The 27,621-nt window shown below is 41.3% G+C and overlaps 1 protein-coding gene across 2 annotated transcripts in view; it reads left to right on the top strand.

Annotated features, from left to right (window-relative positions):
- LOC306838876 (3',5'-cyclic-AMP phosphodiesterase 4A-like) overlaps positions 1 to 26,941 on the top strand; it is a 33,856-nt gene extending 6,915 nt beyond the window's left edge. The window contains exons 1-5 of one of the 2 annotated variants that reach the window (XM_079367278.1): positions 22,798 to 23,605; positions 25,137 to 25,322; positions 25,727 to 25,763; positions 25,931 to 26,001; positions 26,714 to 26,941. In XM_079367278.1, the coding sequence (XP_079223404.1) occupies positions 23,412 to 23,605; positions 25,137 to 25,322; positions 25,727 to 25,763; positions 25,931 to 26,001; positions 26,714 to 26,783 (558 nt within the window). In that variant the 5' untranslated portion in view covers positions 22,798 to 23,411 and the 3' untranslated portion in view covers positions 26,784 to 26,941. Of the gene's footprint in view, positions 1 to 22,797; positions 23,606 to 25,136; positions 25,323 to 25,726; positions 25,764 to 25,930; positions 26,002 to 26,713 lie in introns of those variants that run through there. The other variant, XM_079367277.1, reaches the window with a different exon arrangement.
- The last annotated feature ends 680 nt before the right edge of the window (positions 26,942 to 27,621 follow it).

The following is a 27,621-nucleotide window of genomic DNA, read 5'->3' as shown; positions in this document are numbered from 1 at the left end:
TTTATCCCCTTTTAATCCTCGAACCTCTCAGTGCTTCATTTCACCCTGTCGTGAATGGGAAGCATTGATTCCATCTCTATTTCTGTTCTCCTTTTGTCTCTCTATTGTGCTGCCCGTCTCGCTAGCCCCCTGTAGTTTCTGAGAATCGCTGATAGCCTTGTTCTTGCTTACAGCCGCATTAAGCACACAGTTTCTCTATCATAAATCTATCATATCATCCCACTCTCCCTCTCTCGTACACTGAGATCATCAGCTGCTTGCAGAGTCTCTCCCCCCTCGAAGCCATATCTGAATCTCAAACCCTCACATCCCCAGTGGTGACTGCCCACCACTGACAGTGTGCAGTGCCTCATCTAGTCCTATATTCTTCTCCTTAAAGGTATTTTACAATGATGTAATTTTTCATTCTTCATGCGCTAGCCGTGTCTTGAAAAATCACGGCATCAAGGGCAGATCCAAACAGCTCCATCACAAGGCCGGGGGGAAGAAAAAGCTGCCGTAAAAGAGAGAGTTTAGACAGACTAGTTCATCAAAGAGCGGTCTATTTGAAGGAAAAACGGTCAATGATTACAGAGCAAGATGAAATTACACACTAAAAATCATTCGGTGTGATATCAGAATCAACTCATACTGGGATTTGTTTTCCTTTGGACACACAAAAAAATAAATAAATCAGTGTTTTGGCGGAAGTAACAGTAAGTTATTCTCCAAGCCCATAGGAGCTAAGAGGAAACCGAAAGGAAAAACCTTTTAAGTGTGATCAAGTCACCCACTCGTAACCAAAAAAAAGGTCTAAACTGCTGAGACTCTGGAGAATCTAAATGTCAAAATGTGCTGTGTATTCAATTTCCAAATAAGTGGTAGTCTTTCACCTCTCAGCAAACAGCTCTGCTTGAGAGGAAACTCTAATATGATTCTCTGTCTGTGTTAGATTTCTTTACCAAGAAAGACACATGAAGAAGGATTTTGTATTAAGACGGTGAGAGATACTGGCTAATTCAGAGGCATCCAGCTGTGAGTGATGGTGTAGCACATATTGACTCCATTGAGAGCTTAAAGGCGCTTAAGGCCACTATCATAGGGCAGATGTGCCTGAATGACTGAGACTGACAAACCCTCTGTCAGCTGTGTGTCACTGCAGCACACACACACACACACACACACACACACACACACACACACACACACACACACACACACACACACACACACACACACACACACGAGTAGTCAGTGAAGCAGAAAGAACACGTAGCATACACCTGTCAGGCAGAGAGACCTGTCAGACTCATTTGGGGAACATCAGAGGAAGCCTAGTTCATATCAGGAGCCCACAACAAGTCAGAGCTAATAAGGATAGGCGAGTGCAGCAGGACACACAAATACTGAAGACTGTGTGCTCTTTTAACTGCCTGCTGCAGCTTGCTGATACCCATGACTCATCTGGGGTATCACTCCGACCTGCCCCAGGACACTTCTCTGGCACAAATGTATCGGCAGAATGTCAGCATCACTGGATGATTATGAAAGAGCGTCAGATGTTGTTAGCTTAGGAGAGAGAGGCATGGCATTAATAGTGGCTTACCTTGTCACTGACTTCCTTACTGTACACCTTGGCTGAGACCCAGTGAATCCTACCAAAGCTGTACTTCATTGTTATTCCATTCACAATACAAACCCTACTCGGGTACAGCCAGTTTATCAAAAAAAAAAAAAAGTGTTGACAGACAAAGTGTGTATCTCATACAGAAATATAGAGGGGAATATTTCTTGTTTGGCCCGTTCTTGGTCTGACTCAGCTACATTGTTGTTGTGTGAGCTTGATTAGAAAAATACAGCAAACTACAGCAACTATTTAGTTGCATTCAAAGCAACATCATCAAATCTTGCCACTAAATATATTAAAGTGGGCTTACTGGGAAGCAGAAAACACATCAGCCTGCACATTTGAATTATCATTTGGCTGTTGGATGGAGCCCTTATCTTTAAGCATCTGTTTCATTTCTCTAACTTGTATCTATGTGAAACTAGTAATACTGCAATGTATTTATACTACAGTACATGTCAAGTATAAATCTGGCAATCAACATGTTATGTCAAGCAGAGAATTCTTTCACATCTTACAGGGTAGAGGTATTTTTTTTTAGTTTTTTTTTTAGCTATAACTCCAACGTTTGCAGTTTCTTCTATCTTTAAGAAAGCATTTAAAGGTCACACATTATACTTATTTTCCACAAGTTATAATTAAGTCTCAGAGCTCCTCAAAACATGTCTGGGAAGGTTCTTGCAAAAAAAAATGCTCTCTTATCCTGTATTTTTATCATGCCTATGAACTCGTCTATTTCAGCCCTTCTCAGAACAAACTCTTTCTATGTGCCTGTAGCTTTAAATGCAAGTGAGCTGTTTTCGATCACACTCCTCTTTGGAAGGGCAAGGCTGGCTCAAGCTCTCTTGCACCATGCCGATTGTTATGGTGGAAAGGCAGACTACGACAGCAGAACAAACACCTACAGTAGCTGTGGGATTGTCACCCATCTGGGGGATGGGTTACTGCCCTTTGTGATGTCATGACGTCATCTCCAGACTGCCTGTTTGAGCACACACATTCTGAAAAGTGGTAGGCAAAAGAAAGAGTGGATGAACTTCACTCATAATTGGGGAGATCTTCAAAACGTAATGCTTTAAGAACTCAAAAAGATGTGTTTTCGGGGTATGGCTACAGGTGTGGCCAATCAGATGTCCAGGAGTGGACCCTGCAACCGGTGTGATGAAGACTTAGCTGCTCTACATCAAGCACCTGCTCTACCAACTCACCTAAACTAGCAGCAGACACTTCACACTAATGTCACTTTATAACGAGTACTGTTCTCCCTTCATTAGCATCACAGAAGCAAAATGGCTTACACCATCATTCATACTAAGTTTGTCCATGCGTAGTTGTTGCATCTGTGCATGCTACATTTAAGCACACTACCGTTGAATGTTTTAGCATGGTGAATGTTACTCAAATCCAGGCTGGCAAAATCCTTTTTCAACTTCTGCTACCGAAATGTGAGGAATATATAAATAAATATAAAAAACCTGAGGCAATCTGTGCCGCTTCAACAAGGTCTGTGGGAACACTTAAGAATTTTACATAATTCTTGAAGCATCTAAAGATTTATATTCAGCCAAGGTGTTGTTTACAGGCTGAAACCTCGGTTTCCTCTATTAGAGACAAATCTGCTGTTCTTGCTCATGACCTCTGCTGCTTGTGAGCATAAACTGTCTTGTCAGAACAGTGGGCAAATTTCTTGCAGGTCATGTTCATGTTCACACATTAAAAATCAACATTCAGGCTGTTGAGGGCAGAGGGGGGGAAAGGATGGCTTTAGGGCCCTGAGTGGTATTTCTATTTGATGCTCTACTATTCAGGATCTTGATGTTTTTGAAGATTGAATGTTTTTTATGCTTCTGCGCACACAGTATCCACAGCCTGAGGCTTTCTGTTTCTGGTTTGTCTGTCTCATTGAACTGAAATCTAAGGAACGCCGAGAGGAAATTTCTTGAAAAATGGCATGAATGTCTGCATGGTTTCGGAAAGGACTATTTGACTTGAGCAATCAAAGGTCAAGGTGGCTGTGACCTTGGTCTTACATGGAGAAATCCATTGCCATTGATAAAAAAACAAAAAAAACCCTGTCAAATATCAAATTGGATCACACAATGACAACTATGAATAATAGTATAATGGTCAACTTCCCAATGATACACAAAAAAAAACATGCAACACTGTGGCTGGGCACCTGATGAAGAGCCAAGTCCGGCTCAAAACGATGCGCTCTTTAATGCATATAGGAAAAAAAACAAGAATATCTTTTGGGAGCCATCGTGTTGTAAGTCTTTGTGCATCATATCTAGTGATTTTGTTATGACTCAGCACCTGAATAAGCTGAATACTGACTTTTTCAACTCTACAAGGACATGAATTTGCAGGAAAAAAAAGATAATAATAATTTTCTTGCAAATTAGCAAATTGTGGTCATATTTCAGAACATGAATTGGTGACACAGATATTGGGCGCTCACCTTGAAGCTGAGGTAGACATTAAGATCTGTCGGGCTGTTGGGTTTAATAAAAGGAAAAGATAGTTAACTGAACCAGAAGGTGCAGCAGTACCAAGACAAAAGAAAAGATGAGCAAGAGTAAAAGTTTAACATGTGTTTGAGGTTGTGTCTTTAACCGAGACCAAGACATGCCTGAGATCAGGGTGCTTCAAGACGAAGACAACACCAAGACATTTAGGGATTGAACCCGAGTCAATGATCATCTTGTATGTAGCAGGTGTGTTACTCACTTATACCACAACACTGACAAGGTTGCTGCTGTAATTGGGGGATACATTTGTTCTTTTAGAAAGAGGCATTTTCAATCTAATCAAAGAAACGAAGGAAAAATATTCTATCAGTTGCGTGTTTGACAAGTCTGAACCAGAGGCAGAGACAAGACCGAGTTCTAGTAAAAATGCTTTTTGATTCTGAGACAAGACCTTCAAAAAAAGTGATCTGGAGACCAAGACCAAGGTCTAGTATTACCACACTTTCATCACTACAACTACAACAATCACAACAACCTTGTGTTTTTGCAACAAATAAAAGCTTTATGAACTGTTTCTACACACAGACATGAAGCAAAACAAGTAAAAAAAATAAATAAAATTTAAAAAAGTCAAGTCAATTATATTTGTACATCCCAATTTCACAAATTAAAAAAATTAGCCTCAAGGGGCTTCTCTATCTTTAAAGAAAACAACATCCTCTATTCTTAGATACAGAACAACTAACACATTAGCAACAAATAAATGAATGAATGACTCAGGCAGAGCAACAGAGGTCCCTCTCCCAGGACAGACAGACTTGCAAATGATTTCACATGATCAGAAAATATCAGCAGCTAGTTGATATTGATGGGCTCTTTATGTAGCTTCTACTGCCATCACTGTGTGAACGTGTGTGTGAATGTGACATGTAATATCAAAGCACTTTGAGTGGTCAGAAGACTAGCATAGAAGTACAGTCCATTTACCATTTAGCGTTCACACAACCTCTACTCTACTGCATGGAGACACTGAGAAGGATGGACAACAAAATCTCACATGAACAAAGCTGTATCAAACAAAGCTGCTGTTGAGCTTTAGCTCTCTATCAATCTTCATGTTGTCCCCTGAAAAATACAAATAAAAAATAGTTTCTAACTATAAATTATGTACTTGAATCATAAATTGACACAATTACAAACAATGTATGGTTACACACACAGACTCTTAGGTTTCGTTCAGAAGACAGTCCTTTAATTCAATCAGGGGGTTGGTAGACAAGTAGACAGATAGATAACAAATCCAAAGGAGCAGGCAAAAGGTAGAGTGAAAAAGGCAAGCAGAAGTCACAAGGTTGATCCAAAAATGATAGGACTAGAGATCATAAGGGAACCACTATGAACTGGTAGGGTGAAAAGACACACTGGGATTAAATACACAGACAATCAGGGACACAGGTGAGGGTAATCAGGGCAGGCTGACACAGGGCAGGAACAAGAGGAGGAGGATCTGTAACACAGAGACAAGGGAGAGTACAAACGCAACATAATCTGGAAATGATATGACAAATGACAAAACATGACTTTGATCAGGTTGACCCTTGTCGTAAATGTCATTATTATTCAGTCTTCATGAGTCTAAACTGACATGGATGCAAACTGTAGCTTAACCTGTTTATTTAAAGGCTGTAATTCAATTTATTTGTTTAACCTTTGACAGCTCTGCAGCTGTAGGATTTAAGAAACATTCTCCATAAAACACTCTGCCTGGACTGAATTTATAACTAAAGCTGAAGCAGATTGTGGGGCTGTGTCTTCATACTATTTCTGTTCTACACTACTTTAATAATATTCATAGTGAATATGAAGTTAACTTGTAGCATTCTCTGAAACCATAGTGTGAAATACTTGGATGTGTAAGATTTGCGTGATAGTTTAGTGTAGAGGACCACAGTGGTCACACTCGACCTCACCAAAATGCTTTCTCTCACAGACTATGAAATAGAGCTTGCCAAAAAGCAAACGAACAGTTACAAATAACAGTAACAACACTGTATGTTTTATAAGTTGTCAAATAATGTTAAAATCACTACATTGCTGTTTTAGTACTAAACATATGTAAATTGTTGTTCAATTATTTTCCCTGACCGATGGGCCTGCTAGCTTGGTGCTAGCTTATCCAACATAGCTTGCACTGGAAATGTGCACCTTTGATGCCCATATAAGGCCACAAGACTGTAGGCTGTGTGCACAGAGAAAGTTACATCGAAAAATAAAGGTAGAAAGTGTCAGGAAAGCCCGAGAAGATCTACAATAAACATTGGAGGGACCTGCTGATATAATATTTGATGTTAAGTCATTTGTAGATAAAGTACTAAAGTAAAATCCTATGTCAGATAATATCACTGGTTCAGCAAAGGTTGTAAACAGAGAAGGATGCACATCAGTCAGAGTGAAAAATAAAAAGATGACTGATCTTACCTCATTACTATTCATTAATAATACCATATAACAGGAATGTGACAGATTTGTAGTTTAAATACTTATATGTTAAGGTGGGCAACGACTATTGAAAATGAGTTATTTAATTAAAACATTTGAAATTTGTTACAGAATTGTTCATCGACATAAGTTAAAAATATTTTTGTGAACAAATGACATAAAACTCAACTAATAGTTTTACACAGGCACATCAGAACGTAATGTGCATAAGAGCCAAGTATTCATAGAGTTTCTTTATTCTGGATGTCAGAATCATCTTGGGAACTGCATAAATACGTTTTAAATACACACTTCTTCCCAAGAACGTTACTGAATGAGGCCTGGTGCTATTTTTGTTGTGAGTTTGAGGGTCTTATTTCTTTATTCATTTCATGTGTGGATTGGAGTTGTGTGTTTCCAGGTCTTCTATAGTGCTCCCGAGCTTCACTTTTTTGTTGTTGAAATTCTTTTAGAACCCGAAAGGTTGCAATCCACATAATTGGCAGTATAAAAGTTTCAAAGTGTTCCTTATCTTTCCACATGTTATGGCTACAGCAGCAGACAAATTCATCCTGCAATTTTCATCCCCATCCCTACGTGGTACCTGAAATAACAGCGTGCAGCATTGCGGTTTATCGCAGCAGTAGAAGAAGAAGAAGAGGAAGAAAAAACAGCATGTGCTCTGCAGCACATTATAGCTGCCTGCCAACTTTAATAGAACAGAATAAAGCTCTTTTGCATCAAACAGGTGAAGCTGGCATCAGGGAGAAGGTGTGAAGATAAGGCGAGCGAAGAGGAACATAGGTGAAGCTCCCGTGTCAGTAGCAAAATAAAGATGGCGGTTGTGCTCGTGAATTTCTAGCAATTGTGAAATTCGTCACGTCAAATTTGATGCGAGACCTGTCTGTGATTGGTCGTGTCCCTTGCCATTTAGGCCTTAGTTCCACAAGCCCGTGATGCTTTGCACAAGGAGGCCAGCCCTCCTCCCTCTCAGGGTGCTATAAATAGGGGAAGAGAAGCCTGGGGCTCTAAGTTTAATGAGATTAAACCAAACCAGCTTCAGCTCCTAGTGTTTTATTGAGCTTTATTTCAGTTCCCATTCTGTATTTTCAATATGTACAAGCAAGATACTGAGTGTGGCTGCTGCTGCGTGTTGCACTGAGTCCACGAAGGAACATTATGTTTTCATAATGTGAAAGACTTGTGTGAGTATGTGTGTAATGCCCTCGTTTTGCCCCCCGCAGGGCATGACACATCTCCTAAAGACGTGTTCAACATGACGGTAAAGCATTTGTCACCATAATTTCGTGCCGTCACGAAGCTCCAACCGCTGGCCCCAGAGTTGTCTTGAATTCCTCCACTTTGCTTGCAGACCTTTCCAGCAGTTTCCATATTATAGATGTGAGGCAAGTCGGCTGCTGCCAGTGGAAAAGGGAAAGTTAACCCCCTTGTGCTATTGTTGAAGCAGACAGAGAGCCGTAGTAGAAAAGGATTTGTGGCTGAACTTCTGGGTCTGGGCATGTGCTTGTCGGAATGTTTTTTTTGGGAGACGGAAAGTGTGTGGGGAAATACAGAGTCGTGCATTCTGTTTGGACATACTTCTGATTCTCACAGCCCATATTCCCAGACTCTGACGTTTTTAAACGGTCTGTTAGCCTCTGACTGCCTTTCCAAGCACGCCGCATCGGCATCATTTCCCAGTCATAGCTTCTTCCAACCATCATTTTGCCATCAGTCAGGGCTCCACAGATTCACTCCATTCTCTGCTGATAAAAAAAATTATAGTATTTATCTCCTGCTTTACCTTTCATCAGTGATCAAGAAAGAGGAAGTCAGTAAAGCTTCCTTTTATCAAAGTCAGGCAAAAAAAAATTAAATGCACGTTACCAACACAGGTGACACTTCAGATGCAGAAAAATCCAAGCAGCGAAGCGTGATGTCACGAGGGGGAAAATAAGTGGAGACAAGAAGGCCGCGTTTGAATGGGAAATATTTTTGCTGCACAACATATTAGAGCCTGTGCTTTTAAAAAAGAGGGAGATTATGAGAGTGGACAGGGCACTGAGTGACATACGAGTAGGAATGACACACAGATTTACTCATCAGAGAAGCATGTCGCAATCACTGCCCCGCTGCAAGGCATCAGCCCTGAGGCGGCGCCAGGACAAATGAATCCAGTCTTTTCCTCTCTAATGATATCTAACTGCTATCTGAGACGATTACACAGATTTTCTTATTGCTCTCTTACTAACATGACTCTCCTGGTTAATAGCAATATAATTAGAGTACAGTTTTGCTAATTGTCTTTTATCTCCATGGATGTAATTCCCCCTAATCAACGTTTGATTTGGCAAAAGAGATAATCTGTTTCATCTTTTTTTGTGCACAATTATGAACAGTATGAAATCATTAAATACATTACAGTGGGTGTTATCTAAATCAGGGTGAATTAAAACAGCTATTTTGTAAAAATTGTTACGTGAAAAGGAAATGTGATTCTGCATTATATCATAGCTCAAGCTTAAACTCATCACTGCAGATCTTTTCTTTCAAAATCAGTATGCTGCTGCTACGAATATATATATATATATATATATATATATATATATATATACATATATATATTCGTGATAGTCAATACACTAAAACCAAGAAGAGGGAAGCAATTCTCCCAAGATCTCACTTTTTATTCAGCCGCTCTGTGAATGCAAAACAGGACAATTCAGAGCACCGAGCTAAATGGACCATTTTACCGTGTGTTCAAATCAACCTTGTACGCTTTCTCACTCTGCTGCACCCTGCCCAGCGTTTGTTTTTGCTGCACATTATATACCTAATTATCTATCATTCCAGGGTAATACGCAGCCAACCATCTTTGTGCCAGGCAATATGTATGACGAATCGGATGCCAAGACTGCTTATTAGTCTGCATTTCACTCCAAGATTGGATTAAATATGACAGTGAAAGTGAAATTACACAGAGGATGTAGAGATTAGATAGATAGATAGATAGATAGATAGATAGATAGATAGATAGATAGATAGATAGATAGATAGATAGATAGATAGATAGATAGATAGATAGATAGATAGATAGATAGATAGATAGATAGATAGATAGATAGATAGATAGATAGATAGATAGATAGATAGATAGATTTGTCAGAGGGAGCAGATAGCGTGTATAACCACAGAAGAGGGAAAGATGGTGAGATAGTGAGGAGGAGCAGAACCACAGTGACACAAAGGTAGCTCTGGATGACTCACACTTCTCTATCTCTCTTCATCTCACTCTAGTCTGGATTAAAATAAAAGAGGCCCAGCAGCCCCAGCCTGCAGAGAGGGGGTTAGGCGCTCCATCTCAGAGATAGGGTGGGCGCTAAAAATACCACTCCCTGTATGGGCTTGTTGGGGAGGGAGGTTATTGTATTTGTTGGTACAGTATAGACAGTACTATCACATCTGTCCATGGTGCAGCATGGTTGCATGTCCAGCTTCCTTAAAGCCTTTTTCTTTTGTCATCATCTCGGCTGTGGAGTGTGCACTCATTTGGTTTTTATAAGATTGCTCTTTCTCTGTCTAAGAATGCTGCTCAGTGCAATTAAAATTTAGTTCGTTAAGCAGTATTCAGCAAGATACCACTTTCATCTTGTGACCCCCATTCCTTCATTCTTTCATACCCCGCTCTTCTTACATCTCGCCTCTGACAAAACTCCATTAAACATCAAAAGCAAATCGATATCACTGTGTTGCTCTCGTGGCTGCAGAGCAGTCAGTCTCCTGTCTCCTGCACAGAGGACTCCCTCTCTCAAATGTTAATTTATCAGAATGCGCGTGGCAGGAAACTAAACAAAGCACCAATTGAACATGTCTCTCCATCTGTCATCTCTCATGATGGTTCTCTCTGTCAGCTGATCCATCTGTTCTGCCCAGCTTCAGTCTCCGCCACAGCAGAGGGGAGGAGGAAACACGCTGGAGCTCCCGCCACGCAAACCTACAAGGTGCCTTTTGAGAGGAATAGTGCTCATTAAACAAACAGCACCACTCATTTTCCCTCTGATGTTTGGGAAACAGAACGCAGGTTACAAAAAAGAGCCGGGTGAGGAGAATCACAATTCTTGAGTTCTTACCTTTCGCACTAAACAGTCCCTGGGGTCACGAGGGGGGGGGGGGGGGGGGGGGGATTTACATATAAAATGGTGAGGGAGCTCCGAGAAGGCTGAAAAGTGAAGAGGGGAGTGGGAAGCAGGAGATTGATTTTCTGCAGGTGACAAATTTTAGCTGCGCTGGTTTATTTTGCATGCAAACTGAATCAGAGAAGACGAAGTGAAAAAGACTCTCTGACAGGCAGAGGGATTGACGGAAGACAAAAAAAAACGTGAAAGGAAACAAGTACAAGTTGTGCTGATCTTGTTGCCCTCTGTTTCTGATGCTTCAAAAGTTCAGAAGACAACAGTAAACACTGTGCAGAAATACAGTGCAGGTTGACAAATGTTTTTTATTGATTTGGCATTGCTCCAAGACAGTGAGGTTGGTGCGCTCATTTCCAACCCTTAGGGTTCCTCGAAGGAATTTTGGGTAAAGTAGTATCCCAATTCTAGGGCACTTCAGCAGGAAACAACCCTAAACATACCGACAAGACAATCAAATTGACATCCAATTAGCAAAATAAACTTGACAGACCAGCTCAGTGTTTTGAAGTCGACCCAGATGTGTGTTTGATTTCTCAGAGACCAGACTGAAGGCAAACAGGCCACAGCACAAGCATGACATAATGGCAGGAAATAAGTGCATTATGATTGCTCTTTAATCAAACCTTTTGTATACATTCTGTATGTTTACATTATGGGAGGGTATATGAGTCACCATGTAAATCTGATGCAGAGGAAAACCACAAGGAGTCTGGGTATTCATCTCATAGTCACGTCATCAAACAAAGAGAAAAGATAAAGAATCAGCACATTAATACTTTGCCACTTCACTGTGCTGTTGCATTGTATTATGCAAAACACATCCACTGAGTGTTGAATGGTCGGCCGTGTCAGGAAGTTGCATCTAAACAGAGTTGAAGTCTGTCAAGCGGTGACAGAAGGAGTCGGCCTCCACCTGAGGAGAGACTGCTGTGAGTTTTCAGGAGTACAAAGATGTGCTGGCAGTGATTGGGAGTGACAGGCGCCTCTGGTGGTTCTCGAAGAACCACCAGAGGCGAAGAACACACAGTGTAAAACAATCCACACAGCAGCACAACCTGCATTCCCCAGGTGCTGCAAGAGCCACATGCTGTGAACAATTCAGGTGCGCAGTATTTTCATCAGTGCATTAATAGATTAAAATGGCTCTTTTCACAATGGGGAGGTCCTGTTGCCGCGCAGAATAAAGGATGATTATCCTGTCTAGTGTAGCCCATAAAGTAAATCCTTTTCCTGTGGCATTTGCCAGGTGTGTGATTGTGGCCAATCCCTCCGGGTTCTTCCTGAAAGGCATGTGTTCTGCCCTCTCAGAAGCCCTCTGTGCTTGGCCGCCCGGAGAGGGGTTGGTGATCCTGTGGGCAGGATAATCTGCTGTAATCCCCGTTTCTGTGATCTGACCACAGCGTGGCAGGGAGATGGAAGGGTTGGGAGAGCCTGTGAGTGGAGCAGACAGTTGTGGGCAGAGAGGGGTAGGGCATGTACAGGGAAGAGAGAAAGGGCGAAGGCAGCACCCATGGGGAGTTAAATGCAGATAAAGTGTGAACATGTGACTTTATTGCTTCTTAGAAATATGAATCACCAGAAATGCACATTTTGTGTTAATAAACAAAGATGTGTTTGTTCTACGTTTGCAAATCAGTCGATGCGATGTGGGACTCTTAATTTCAAGGGAGACCCAAGTTGTCAAAAGCAGCACACTTGGCTTTAGTTTGACGAATATTTATAATTTGACGAAATCAAGTTTGCTTTCCAGTTGCATCCGACCTGTCACTAATGTTGGATCGATTGAATGTAGCCTATACAATAATGAGCCAGTCTTTAAAACTCATGTGGCCTTCAATGAAGCTGAGGGAGCGGAGAGGGATTTGACTGGATTTCATTTTAATTTAATAAGGGGTCAATATTGTTTTAATTTGAGATGCATGCCTGAAAATACTCATAGCAAGTCTCCCAGAGGCGATTCTAGAGTATGTTGGGGCCCCAGGCAAAAATATTTTGCCTCCTCGTCCTATTTTACCTGTTTCTGTTTTTCTCTCCTATAGATAGATAATTCATCTTGATTTTTCTTGTTTGAATTTCATTCACCGACAAATTTTTGTTTTCACAGCGATAATACATGCAACGCTTTGCAAGGCAATAAGTGTGAATGCTTTTAAATTGGGCCCTCTTAGGGAGTCTTCACTACTGTCATTGGAAAATTTGCACATTTTGGGGCCACTGCTGTGGTTCAAAGTTTGTGAATCCTCAGGGGGCCCCCAACTGGTCTGAGGCCCCAAGCTGTTGCCTGCCTTGCTTGTTGACAAGCAGCGACTCTGAAGGCTCCATTGTTCGACTGTATTTACACGAAGAAGGGTTCCTGCAGTTCCAACATCCAAATGAAATGAGCTGATAGTATTTGGTTAGACTATTAAGCATGTAGCGGTCATGCTGCAAGAGTTCACAAAGCTCGAGTTCATCATCAGAACTTCATTGTTCTGTCTGAATGTGACATATTTGACCTCATAACATTCAATGTATTCTGAAAGATGTACTGTTTTCATTAAAGACAGATTTTACAGTGTGAATACTGAGAAAGCCGTCACTGTCACATTGCCTGTCTTTTCACAGCCTTTTCCAACTGTTTATTCCTGCCCCAGCCTCCTGTTTTGAATTTCATCCTCCTCCATGTATGTCACTGCATTATTCTCTTCCTGGCTCTGTGAAGCTCCAGTGGCCAGATGCTCTCTCGCTGCCCATGTGGCGTGGCGCCAGCTCTTTCTCTTCAGAGCTTCTCGTGCATCCTACTGTGAAACTCCACATTAAAATGGAAGCAGGCCTGAGCGTGCCTCTCTCTTTCCCCTCGATCTTGTCATTGCATGATAAGAGCAAAGGGCAAGCAGAGGCAAGCCTGGATGGCAGGCTCGCTGTGGACATGTCATTTGAGATGTGTCAGTTACGGGCATGTTGCCCCAGAGGCATGCCCCATCCGAGTGGCTCGTAAAAAACCTTGATAGATCCGCAGATGATTCAAATGCAGCAAGAGAGAACAGCTGTGATTATATGGTCAGCCTATAAAAGTAACACCCCCTCCCAATTTGCAAGTCCCTACTTTTTGACTCCCCTCACTGCCACCCCCACACTGCTTGCAATCAGCCAGGTGCTAAATGCCTGGGTGAAACACAGCTCATGGGTGGGGGGGGGGATAGTGTAAGTGAAGGGAGGGGGGTTTAAATTGCACGTGGAAATAAGCATCTGTGCTTGCTTGGCAGAGGAGGAAGCGGGGGAAGGAAATAACTGTCATTCTCCAGCGAGGCTCAGAGAACGGACTCTGTGTGTGTGTGTGTGTGTGTGTGTGTGTGTGTGTGTGTATGTGTGTGTGTGTGTGTGTGTGGCTGCTGGTCTTGGGGAGTGAGGGGGTGATGAACCAGGTTAATCATTAACTTACTGAACTGAGGAGAACAAAAAGAGGAGGGTTCGGGGGGATAAGGATTGACTTGGGTTTTTTTTGAAGTAGCTTAAATGAATGAGAGCGGGTTTCATCCCCTCAGAGGGAGAGGCCTAATTAACAGCATGCATGCAGGATGGAGGGAAAGGAGAGCTGACACCAACCAGACTGGGAAATCGCTGATAGTGCAGGATCTCTTCTCAGCTAGCGGCTTCCTACACAGTGATGACTGTTAGTGAGTAATCGATGGTAAGAAAGGGTCAATGAAGGGATGTATGTAAATCTCCTCTACACTGTCATAAAGACTTATAGGTTTAATTAAACTAATCGCTGCATAGACTTGGGGCTCCACAGCTCTTTGAAACCCGCCGAATGAATGACATAATATCAAGGCCCCCATTCTGTTCAAGAAATGTGTGCAAAAAAAAGACATTTAAGAGCCTCTACAGAAAAATCTAGTGTGGCTGGCTTTTTCAACAATAATGTATGAAGATGGTGCTTATTTTATAACTACACTAGAGTGATGCATTAGTAGAGGATTTCTCTGAAATATATTTCAGCTTGATGTTACACAGCCACTGCACACGTGATAAAGGCACTCTTTTCTGTCACAAAATCTCCATTATGGTCCGGTTAGTTATTTCATAAGGCATTGTCATCATTCCTATTGTTGTTTAAAAAAGACAGACTGTAGCAAGTAGGAGGCGAAGAGATACACTTTTATTGTATTTTTCTTATTATGTATTGAGAACAGTAATTGTAAGCACATCGTGTCAGTCAGTGTTTAGAAAACTGTTCTGTAGATTTTTTTCAGAGATGAAAACAAGTATGTGAAAGCTCAAAACAAATTGCAGTATAAGCCAAGTGCACTTCAATTCTGTCCCGATCAACAAGCTGTGGAAACTCCCTGATAACATGAAGTGTTTTTGTCAGAAGAACTGCAGCGTTATTAAACTGTTAACTGGTTGCACTGTTTCTGTATAATACCAATTTAAACATACTTGAAGGATATAGTTGATGCTGATCTGCCAATTTTCACTATGCTCTTGTGACTTCTTGTAAAAGGATGAATTCATATATGGCACTTATTTCTTAGTTTGTCGTAAACAGATAATAATGTGAGGCTTCCACAACATTTGAAGTGTTGCGGTTGATTATCATTTGGATAATAAAAGCAGCAACCTCTTGAAGAATGAAACCAATGCGGAGGAGCAAAATTCTGCAGTTCGTCGAGTGTCTGCTTGAAGCTGCCTCCAAGCGTCCAAAAAGTCACTACACACCACAGATAAAAAAGCCCGTTTTTCCAAGATAAATAAACATGTTTATAGCCTGGTATAACTATGACATAGGTCCGATTAGTTAGTGTTACCACTGGAGCACACTGTACAGGGATGATGTTTTTTTAAACGGCTCTGTGCTAATTTTATGAATGACACATGTTATCCATAGTTAGCTGACATTATTGACAGGTGGGCGCAATGTCACGGTTCTTGAAGAGGCTTAAAACCCGCCTCAGCTCCAGCTCTAGGTTGACTGAAAGTTAGGCTGAGGCATGATTCCCAGCATGGCGGCTGCTGTCGATGAGACTCGAGAATCCCCTGCCGTAACAGATGGCTGACGTCACTCAGGCTTCATCCAATAATGTTTACAGTCTGTGACATGATAAATAACATTGAGATGTTAAATTAAGGTAATTATCAGTTGATTTTTTTCCCCCCTCTTAGGTCAGTAAGTGTGAATTTTAGATTCACCATGTGTCAGGATATGCAGATTTGCATTTTCACAACAAAACAGACAAGTAGAAAATGTTGTGGCACTGGTTTAGATCAGTTAATAGAGCAAACGCCCCAGCAGCCCTTTTTGCACAGGTTGCAGGTTTGACTCCCGATCCTGACGCTGTTCCACACATAGGCTACTATTCTCCACTCTCTCTCTCTCTCCCCACTCCTAACCCTTAAAACCAGTCCTTTATAATAAAGGCCCCAACGATCTTCAAAAACATTTATTTTTTAAATTTTCTAATTAGCATCACAATGTCTTTTTTGATTTTTATCTTTAATTTAATTTTTATTTCTCATTATAATTCCTATTCTTATTAACTTGCTTATGTTGTGATTCATCTTCTTTTCATTAACTTCGTTCCTTCAAACCATGAAACATTGTAATTAGGCTTTGGGGAAACACATCATGTGTTTCTCCAACTAATTAAATTTAAATGGGATTTTGTATCCTGACATATTAGCCATGTGTTGACAGCAGAGTTTTGAACTACAGGAATGTGTTTTATCAGTGAAGCTGTTTATAATAGAGTCATAGGGTTAGGCCATCTTTCAGCTTGGTGTACAAGTCCCACCACACGACTGATTGTGGGCCAATGTGGGGCTTGGTATGCTGGATTAAGGTTGGGAAATCTAAAAACGTACCTCGAGAAACTTCCCCATTTAGGTTTAAGATAAGATTCTTACATTTGTAAAAGAGTAGGCTCACCAAATGAGCATTAAGGCAGCTAAAGCTAGATATTGATGACAGCCAAATGTCAGACACCAAAAGAAGAAAGGGCCGTCTTAAAGAAATCTAAGTGGAAATTGAGATATCGACTCTCTTGATCAGCTGAGACAAGACGTCAAATTGAGGCCTTTGGGGCCGCAACAAAGGACACTAGAATCACTAATGAAAGGAAAGCTGTCATGAAAGGAGATTTTGACAGTGAGGCAGTGAGACAATGATTGTGTGGTTTGCTTGACAGAGAGAAGCTCACTCCATCTTCACCGTCGACACTTCAGTAACAATTCCTGACAAAACTAGGAGTTCTGTCAAAAGAAACCAAAGGGTGAGAGCTTCAACATTGTTAGCTGCAAAGGAAGCAGACTATGTGTTATTGAAGTATGAGGAACAAAAAAAGTAAAACATAAAATCATCTCAAACTGGAGCAGTTAAGGAATGTCTTCAATTTCAAAAGGTATGAGGAGATATAAGGTATGTACAAGGCAAACTGACCACTAATAATCCAAGGGTAGTATCACCTCCATGGACAGATGGGATTTATCTTGCTTGAGTAGTCCAAGAAAATATAGCCCTGAACATGACCCAATCCATTTCACTGAGTTGAAACTCACCTCCATGGACACATCAAGTGTGTTGTTACTGGATGCTGCTAAGACAATGCTAAAAATGAGCTAATCCAGATGTATGGATCGGCACAAAATAATGTGTCTCCCTTAAGTTTGCTGCTCATCCTTAGAGTTTTCTAAAGTCAATGAAGCTTGAAACGGAAACCAAGAAAATGTTTGGTATTTATGCTCTTAGACTGCACAGGTTTGTGTTAAGTAACAGATCAGTGCTTGAAAATATCGAGAGTCATATCGATGTTATTCAATGACACAACTTCCCTATCTCAACAAAACTTTCTGTACCTGGCTGTTACTCTATCCTGTAAATGAACTGTTTCACAGAGCTCCCCTATAGGGAGCACTTCCCTTCAAGTCTGAACGTGCATCGTTTCTCTATTTGTAGTTGTTTTCCAAATGTTTTGGACTCATTTCTATACTTGCAGCACATTTGATGCACGTGTGTGTTTTGTGAGTTTGCGGTGCAATTTTTGCTTTTTTTTTGCAGCATGTTTCAGTAGTTGCATTTGACTACTCGTGGGAACACTGCGGGAATTCTTGCAAGTTCAGAGTCAACCACCCTTCTCTCTTTGTATGTGCCAGCTGACGTTGGGTCATGAGTCTTGAGCAGGTACAAATGGCTGTGGCCAGCATTTGTATCTGAAACATTGCATTCAGATGCATAAAGTGCTGGAAAGTTCAGAGCAGCTCCAATTAAGGTCACAACTACCCTCAGCATAGAGTTGCCCAAGGAGATGCATCTGAGCACAACTCTTCAGCAGTGTAAATATTACCCTACAAAACCCCATACAGCTGCCTTGAGAGGTTTAAGTGTAGCAATGCTTCTCACATCAAATTAGTTTAGAGGACCTCAATCCTTACGGGGCAAGGAGATGCACACAAACAAATGTCATCACACAAATATTAATTGGAGAGGTCAAAAGGAGTCCAGACACTAAATACACAAACCACGGGGCAAATAAATCTCTCAGAGTAATTGTCACTCGAGTTGTTGCACGTCACCTTTTCAGTGTTGAAAGTATAAAGGTCATAGTAGCACACAGGAGCATAAGCATGTACAGTGCATTATCATAAAACACTAACAGTATTCTGGTGAGAATAAGTGGTTAGTTAAGTGCACCATACCGTATAAGATAGATGCTTTTCTGACCAAGACGAAAACCTAAAGTTGGGAGGAAATGTGGAATATGCAGATGTCTCTTCTCTAAATGTAAATATCAAAGACTCTCTGTTTCTATAACCAAGCAAATCTCCACAGCGTGTTTAGTCAGTTTAACCACTAATCTCAATAAATCAGTCTAAATATTAAAACAGAGTCTGTTCGACTGTTCGAGTTGGAAGCATCCTGTTTTACATTTTGTAGTCTGAGTTTTATCGTCCACGAACACAAACAAGTACATGGAAACGATTTCTTGGCAGGGAAATTCTTAAAGGCTTCTCTGAATAACCAGGGGACCATGAAATTAGCTTTTGCTTTAACATCTTTGGAGGGTTAAGGGTTCGAATATTGGTTTTGCAATATTGGTATTTATTGCCTTGCCGTCTTTTATCGGGTTGTTTTTTTTCTTCGACAAGAGGTGTTTAGTTGCAACTGTACGGGAACTAGGTGAAGTTTTAAAGCAAGTGTACAGATCATTTTGTGATGACATTTCTGGCTGGGATGCATCGTGTGTTCGGCATGAATGCTCCCCACTGAAAGCATGCAGGAGATTTTCTTTTTCCTGGAGAGGCTAATCAGAACACTATGAAATGTGCCAATCACCTGCTCACCATGAAATCTGGCGCAGCTTCAACAACTCCAGGTTGATTTAGCAGAGAGGGCATGTATGCTTGTGAGAGATGGAGTTCTGTTCAGTAGAGCAATTCTTGGGTTATTGGATTTAAAAAAAATACCTCTCTGATGTTACAGAAGCCCATGATAGCACGCTTAAAACAAGAGTGAATATCAGTTTCAAAAAGTACAACATTTGAGGGGCAGTTTAAGCCTTTTAAAGTTAAACATTGAATTAAGAAATGATTTGTTTTTACATGTGATGAAGCTATGGTAATAACTCTTAATTTGGTAGATTTGTAGATGACATTTATTGGGGCCTGGAAGATGGCTGTTTCTTCATGAGCTTGGATTTGGAGTTGCCCAAGATTTCTGTTTCTTAAAAAGAAGTTTTTTTCTTGCCACTGTAACTCTTGCTAAATTCAAAAGGAAGACTACATTGCTTGGTTAAACAAGTTGTATGTTATGATGGCGTGCATAAAGTTGATTCATTTGTAATCAGAGGCTGATAATACACACCGTATGCTAGTGTCGTATGATCAATAAAGCCATGAGTTCAAAGGCAAACAATCATTCAACTGAGGATGATGCTGGAGTTGTTAACATATCCATGAACATAAGTTTGTCAGTGGCGTGCGTCACCCGGCTCAAGTGAGTTAACAGAGTGAGGCAGTTCAGGTAGCGAGGCTACATGAGAGACAGCAGCTTTAATGTGCTCCACTCTATCCTCACAGAGACGGTTTGTTATCTCCTGTAAGAACGAGTCACTCAGTCGGAACAAATCCCTGTCCCTGTGAAAACCTCTGATCATCATGTCATTGTCCGCAGCGATCCACTCCAGGGACACACTCTGCTTTCACATAATGAAACCAAGCGAGCTGCCCACAGTCGGGCTTATAATCACCCTGTGCAGTGTGTGTGTGTGTGTGTGTGTGTGTGTGTGTGTGTGTCTGTGTCTGTGTGTCTCTGTCTTCACGTGTATGTGCATCTAGTTTGCCTTTTTATAGTATTTGAGTGAAAACAAAAGAGCTTCGGAGCTAATGCTCACCCATGTGTGCACTTAAGTGCAACATGGGGGTGTGTTTCTGCTAGTGTGTGTCCACATCTGTGCGTGTGTGTTTGTGTGTGTGTTTGTGCATGAGTCACTATGAGAGGTTTTAGCAGCTTTTATTGAGCTGGGACTTCGTATTTAATAGGAGATAGAATAATTGTCTCTTTATCAGCTCTCCAGTGATTTCAATAGTAAGTGTCATGTGAATTAGAAATCTTGACATTTTTCCAAATCTGTCTTTGAAAGGCGCTGTATGTTAGGCCTTGTCAGAAATGACTTTCCCAGAAGAACTGCGCCATCAATCCCCTGTGTGTTATAAACAAACAATAGTTACTTTCTACCAGTAAAAGAGGAGAGGGAAAGGAGAGACTCGGGAGACAGGGTAAACTACTGAATGTGAAAGACAGGAGGCGAGGAGGAAACAGCTTGACAAGGCATCTTATCTCCTCTGTGTTCTTCCCTATGTGCTCAGGCTTTAAGCTGCTTGCTGAGAGGTGGAACACTGAATTCAGGCAGCAGGTTTTTTTTTTTTTTGCAGAGAAAAACAGCCACTGTTCACAAGCCTTCTCATTTGTGCTCTCATTTGGTATGTGCAGAGTGTATATTCAAATTTTGACACAAAAATATATATTTTCCTCTTTGAGTCTCAGCACAGTAGCAAATAAACACAAAAATGCAGGTTGCCACAAGGATGTGCAGCACACATACTCTCTCTCTCTCTCTCTCTCTCTCTCTCTCTCTCACACACACACATTCCAAACACAGACAAAAGGTTCGCCCAACTACCAACAACGAAAAGAGTTTGGAGACATTTCCACTGCGACAAGCAGAAATTAAAAATTAGTTTGGTGATGCTGTAAAGTATGCTCTTCTATTGTTCAGACACTACCACAAACCAGAAGACTGGACAGGCAAATTGTTAACTATTATGTTTTCTTATCTATCATCTTATTTAGTCCTGTACATATTAGTCTTTAATTACTTGTTTACATTTTAATTAATTGTTAATATTTCATTTTTACATTTGTACAAAGAGAGCACAGTCTACCAAGGTTAAATTCCTCGTGTGTTAAACATACCTGGCAGTAATGCTAATTCAGATTCTGAATTTCTCTTCGACATAACTTACTGATACACGGGCCTGGACTTGAATGAGGGTCAACTTACTTTATTTGTACCCGGAGGTTAATTTGGTCCCAGGGAGAGTCACTTCATACAACTCAGACTGTACATAAAACACACCAAGTGCACATGCAGGTATGTTGGTAAAAGTGCCGACGTGCTTAAAGTGTGCAAGTTCCAATCGTACAATTGATAAAACAAGTTGATCCGTAAAAGTTACAGAGCCAAGAACACCAAAATAATTAATAAATAAATACAGAACCATTAGGAAGTACGGCAACGATTTCCCTGACCTTCATGAAATTACAAAAATCACATCAAGCAGCAAAGAGGACAATAATGATACACACAGATACACTGACTTGTTTTGCTCTATAATGGCTGCTGGCACAAAGCTGTTCCTACAGTGCTTCGTTCTGCACTATGGAACTACGAATCATCTTCCAGAAGAAAGGAGCTCAAACTGTCAGCGCAGATGTTTTTGGTGATTTACAAATAAATCACCAAAAACACAAAGACTAAATAACCGCCTATATGTTTTGCAATCTGCTTGACTTTCTTTTGAACAAAAAAAAGAAAAAAGACTGTAATTCTAATTTAAAAACTTTTATAATCCATGTACAAATGTGTTTGTCAATGAAATGACAGCTATGTAATGTTACACATATCACCTGTGAGAATTGAGCAGTTTCACACATTTGCAATATATATACATCATTACAAAGAAGCTCTGGTGTATGACTCTAAATGACGTGCTCACCACTCATTTTTTCTCATTTTTTTCTTTTGGGGAAGTCCCTACATTTGCAACAGCGATGTTTGCACATGCAATTTTGGTAATTCAGTGGTTATTGAGGTAGTTAGAATGCTATTAATCAATATCCTGTCAGCAACTGTGCTGGAAGCCAACATAACAGCTCCAACACTGTTTCATGAACACTGCAGTCAAATACTTTTACATTTTAAGAAGCGTCCTGAAAGAGAAGTAGCCATGTGACCACATCAGTGTAAAAAAAAAAATCCTGCTTGAGGCTTACATTGCTATCCGATGTCATCACTGAATTAGTTGCGGTTGACCTAATGCTCCTTGTTTGAAAGCTGTTTCATGGTCTAATCGTTGTTCATGTAGGCTGTTAAGGTAGCACTGGGTCTGCTCACATCTAAATGCCAAGGAAAGGGCTGTTTAAAGCAGCTCTGTTGATGTCAAAATACAAAATGTTTTGGGCCCAAACCCTGCACGCTCTTTAGTGGAACATGTAAACATTTACACAGGGGTATGAGTCAACCCCTTTCCCCCTGCCTTCCTCCTCTCTTTTCACCTCCTCTCTCTCGGTTGTTTTCTATCTCCCCTTGAAATCCTCATTACACAGACTCTGTGTGCTGCTCTCTTCTACAGACTGCTGTCTGTTACTCTTTCAGATCTGCCTTCCTGTTGCTGCAGAGGAACTGTGTGCAGTGAGATAAGGACAGTGCTTCGCAACAGGGCGGTGTGGGGGGGAGGAGTGAAGAAGTAACAGATACAACGTGAAGGGCGAAAGGCCGGCTAATTAGGAAATTAACAGAGATCATTGCACGTCTCTCGTGGTTGCTTTAGCAGCCCGCGTGTCTCGCAGATTGGGGATGTGTGACAGCAGCCACATTAACCTGGAGACCACATGAGGACACAGGTCCTGTTTGGGCCAGTTGGTCCCAGCAGCAGTGTGAGAGTGAAACCGAGCTGAGGTGGTGAAATATCAGAAGAGTTCCGCTCCTGGAGGCTGTCACAGAACTGACTGAGGAACAGACAAACCTGCACAGGCAAGGATTAAGGAGACCTCCTCAAATCCAGGGAACAATTTAGCATGTGAGAAGGGGTGAACTGAAGTTTAAGCAGCCAGGGTCTGTGGATGACTGAAAGCAGGATATGCATACCCATGAACCTTCACTCCTCCGGCATGTCACGCATGGGAGACAAGGACTAAAAGGGAGGATCGGGCCTTGTTATTAGATCTGGCTCTGGATTGAGAACAGTCTGGGCCACGTACAGCAGGTGCTGTCTGCCTGAGACGTGAGTCGGCGCATTAAAAAGTCCACGAGAGGGGCTGCGTGGGAGGGAGAGAGCCAGTTTTAAGTGGAGGCTGGGGGAGTTATCTTTAACTGGTCGGCTCCAGCAGGGCCAGAGTCGGCAACCATGAGTCAGAGGAAGCTGACGCGACAGCTGAGGTTGTGGGAGAGTCCTGAGGGTCCACCTCCTGTGCCCTCTCTCACCTCACCTGTGTCACCAAGTGATCACTCTCGGGGAACTGGGGGCTCTGCTCTGTTTCGGCGTCTGAAACTGAACCGCAGTATCCAGGAGCGCAGGCGCTCAGCACATTGTTTTTGCAGGTAAAGTTTCACAGCAGATTAGTGATTTCATTTAAATTATCTCGTTGTCATTTTAAAAATATGATCCATCAGTTATTTTTAAGTACTCATTCATTCGGGTGAGATGCAAGCATTACAAACATTTGTTCAAATATTTATTGTGCAACTCTCTTCAATGGATTTCAGGCTTTAGTATTCAACGCACACACTCTTATGAATTTATTCAGATGGATTAGACTTAGAGGGGGAACAACTCAGGAGGCTGAAGTCTTCAAACTACATTCATTGTTACCCTCTGGAGTCAAAAAAAGAAGAAAAAAAAGAAAGAGGATTAATGCATGCAGCCATCAGACGGTCCCCCCTGGTACACATTTTTTGATGTGTTGTTCGATGTTGTAATGATAATTTGATCTCGAGCCACATTCAGAAAGCCTTCAGGGGTAAGGAGGCGCTCCTCAACAGGCCAACTTAGACGTGTGTTTTAAAAATATCACACTTCAAACTTCACATTCATAGTCAAACCGAAAGCCGTACGACAACTGGGTTTACATGTGTGGTTTGAGAGGTTTTGGAGAAGAGAGGAGATGTGGGGATGAAAGTTATACCACATTAAAAATAGATGCTGCAGCTACACTGCAACCGGCTCCTTTATCTGTCCCTGTCCTCCTACTGCTTGTGTCCTGAAACCTTCCACACGTTGTTTTTGACTGTGCTATTACTAAATAATTATCAACAATTTATTGCTATCTAATGCTAAACTCCTACTTGTGATTCAATATATGACTACATTTCTAAGCTGCAGGGGGAAAAACGACTGGTTTTTCCTGGGGAATAATGACTTCTTGACTTCAGATGTTGTTGGTACACAGAAGATTGCAACCTGAGAAGTGTGTTGCTGTGTCTCTTTGGGCTAATCTGGAATGTAAAAGCCTGTGGCATATTAGTTTCAGGCTTGTGTTTTGGATTTGAATGTTAGAGTCAACAGACATTGCTTTGACTGTAAAGGTCAATAACAATGTTTCTTTGTCACACCCACATTTTGTTTTGTTTTGGAGGGTAGATTTAATGTTTGTACTATCCACTTGTTCGCTTTCTTTTATTGCAAATGATAACAGATATAAGCAGTTTTAATATGCACCACTGTCTTTTCGTGTTGTATTAATGTTGGAATTTTCCCCCTAAAGAGATCTGAATGAAAATACCAAAACTTCAATCACTCAGGCTGTCAGACAGACAGCTTTGGCCGAAGGACATGCTGTTAAAGACGTGACTCATTTTGTTCACTTTGACATGACTTGATCTGAAATTTGACAGTTAAGTGTAATTCTCAGGGCATTCAGGCACCACGTGGCCCCGCTGCATGTGTCACATCTCTCTTTCTTCAACTTCCTCTTTTAAACACTACAAACTTTCAAAGAGGAAGGGCTTCCTTTTTTTGTGTTTGGGCATATCTTGCGCCTATTTGTCATCACTTATCGGAGAAGCAAAAGAAAAGAAAAAAAACACTTCAGATCAGCAAGTGTAAACTCTTTTTCATCTCCTTATCTTTCAGCTTCGATTCAGAGAATGGTCCCTCGCCAGGTCGCAGTCCCATGGATTCGCAGGCGAGTCCTGGGTTGGTGCTCCACCCTTCTTTCCCCCAGAGCCAGCGCAGGGAGTCCTTTCTCTACCGCTCTGACTCAGACTACGACACGTCGCCCAAAACCATGTCACGCAACTCCTCCATCAACAGTGAGGGGTAAGCATGCAGCAATCATCCTCGATCCATCACGCAGCAGACTGAACTTAAACACATTTTTTCTTTTTAAATCTTCAGTGTCCCTTCACAAACACACCACAGTAAGTGCGCATTATCCCAATCAACAATGCAACTGTTGTTCCTGTAATTATGCATTCATTATGCTAATGAAATCGTGATGAATCTCTTAACATTGACTGCTGTGCTCTCTCTCCTGGCTTGTTGAAACCACCCAAAAACCTTCCATATTGATTTCAGGGCTGTTTCTCTGTTTGTATCCACATAGGGCTCTGTAAACATGCAGCTCACACACACAGCCTCTTATATAAACACTAATACCAGATGCCTCAGCGGCCAGTAACACTCACATTCACCTTTTTCTGTTCTCGTCTCTTGTCCTGTAGGCACGCCGAAGACATGATCGTCACCCCTTTCGCTCAGGTGCGTTTTACTTGTGCACCTTTCTGACATGTTAAATTGCTGTAAATGACGTCTACGGTGACTAATTAGTGCAGTGAACTTATCCCCTCTCCCCACTCCTCCTGTTCCCTTTCTCCCCTTCCCTCCCACTTCTTCTGCCCCTCCTACGCTGTCCGTCCATTCCCCAGGTGTTGGCCAGCCTACGAACTGTAAGAAGCAACTTCACCATCCTCGCCAATGTCACAACACCCACTAACAAGTCAGTATCATGCTGTCAAACGACCCCCCCCCCCCCCTCCCCCCCCCCACTTCTCCTGGGAAACACTTTAGATGGCCATCATGATTAAAGAGCTTGTAGTTCACACACTATGCTCAAGGAAAATAATATCTGTATTATTCAGCTTCTCTCAAACTCGCTGAGGACCGAGAGCAGAGAACAACTTGCCTCGGATGTGTGTCCCTGACTCTGTACCCAGACGGTGGAGACGGTCAATAACGCTAAAATTATTTTCTTTTGTATGGCAGCAGAAAGAAGGAGCTTGAGTTGGCAAGCTTTTAGCACCACGTCAATATGATATATAAAGCTGTGCTGCACAGAATTATCAGCATCTATAATTATGCTGAGTTTGGCTCTGAAAAAGCCTCACTAACTACATACAGTATTATAAACCATAAGGGTTACATAAAAGTTGAGCACAGCCCATCTTTCGTGTTTTACTATTCAGAGTCCTTAAATTTTGGGGGGGAAAAAATTCAGAAGCTTATTTTTAGACGTTTCAGTGTTAAGAAATATGAAAAGACATCTCTTCTTTTGGGTATATTCATGAATAACATACATAGAAATCGTCATACCTCCTCTGTGAGCCAAGCCTTTTGTTCCCTCTTGTTGAAATGATAAATGCATGTTGGTCCCCAGCAGGGGGCAGCAGCGTGTGCGTCTCCCTCTGATGTAATGCTGTGTTTGTCCACAGGAGGTCACCAGTGACAAGCCAACCCACTGTTCCCCAAGCTACACTCTCTGGTATGCTGTCAGCTAATTAAGACTCGCGGTCCGAAGAGACCCACATTCCCCTCACACGGCCTTAAGGACACACTAAGGGTCCCAAATTCCCCTCATGCATCTTCAGTAATGAAAATAACTGCAGCATAGACACATGTGTGCCTACCATTTAGGGTCCTGACATAAACTGAACACAGTTTATGAGACTGGATACATTTTGTATCACTCTACATCTAATCTAATGCAGACACTACAAAAGATATGTGTGTGTGTGTGTGTGTGTGTGTGTGTGTGTGTGTGTGTGTGTGTGTGTGTGTAAAGAAAGCAGAAGCAGATTAATGTTTAAATGTATGAATATCTCACTCAGAACAGCTGCTAACTTCCCATGACAGAAACTGAAGAATGCTGTTTCTGTTAAAAGATTACAATACCATTAAATGTAATGTAAATTCCATCTGATTGACTCACTTTGCAGTCAAGACATCAAGCCATATATTTAAATCTCTAAGTTTTAAAGTTAAACTTTGTGTGAATTCAGCTGATCACAATAAAAATACATGGCTCTGGCTATGTCAAATATTATATATATAACACATATACAATGTTGTAACATTATATGTAACATTTTCATGAAATCAGAAAAAAAAACCTTTTGGTCAGTTGTTGTCTGGAGTTATTGGTCCAAACTGATCATTTGTTTTATATGGGTATATACTGTATACTACTGTAGTAAATGTATACAGTCGTTATAATAGATTTTTTTATATTGCTCACAGTACAACATTTTTCAATCTGGCCTTCAGTGCTTTTCTACTATTTTTTCTGCTCTCGTTTTACTGTTGTGCTGTGTATTCACTGTGTGTCTAATCCGTGTGTGTC

Source organism: Symphodus melops (assembly GCF_947650265.1).
Source record: "Symphodus melops genome assembly, chromosome: 17".
NCBI classification, from domain to species: domain Eukaryota; kingdom Metazoa; phylum Chordata; class Actinopteri; order Labriformes; family Labridae; genus Symphodus; species Symphodus melops.
Note: the sequence above shows the minus strand (reverse complement) of the source record. Positions and strands in the feature narration are given on the sequence as shown.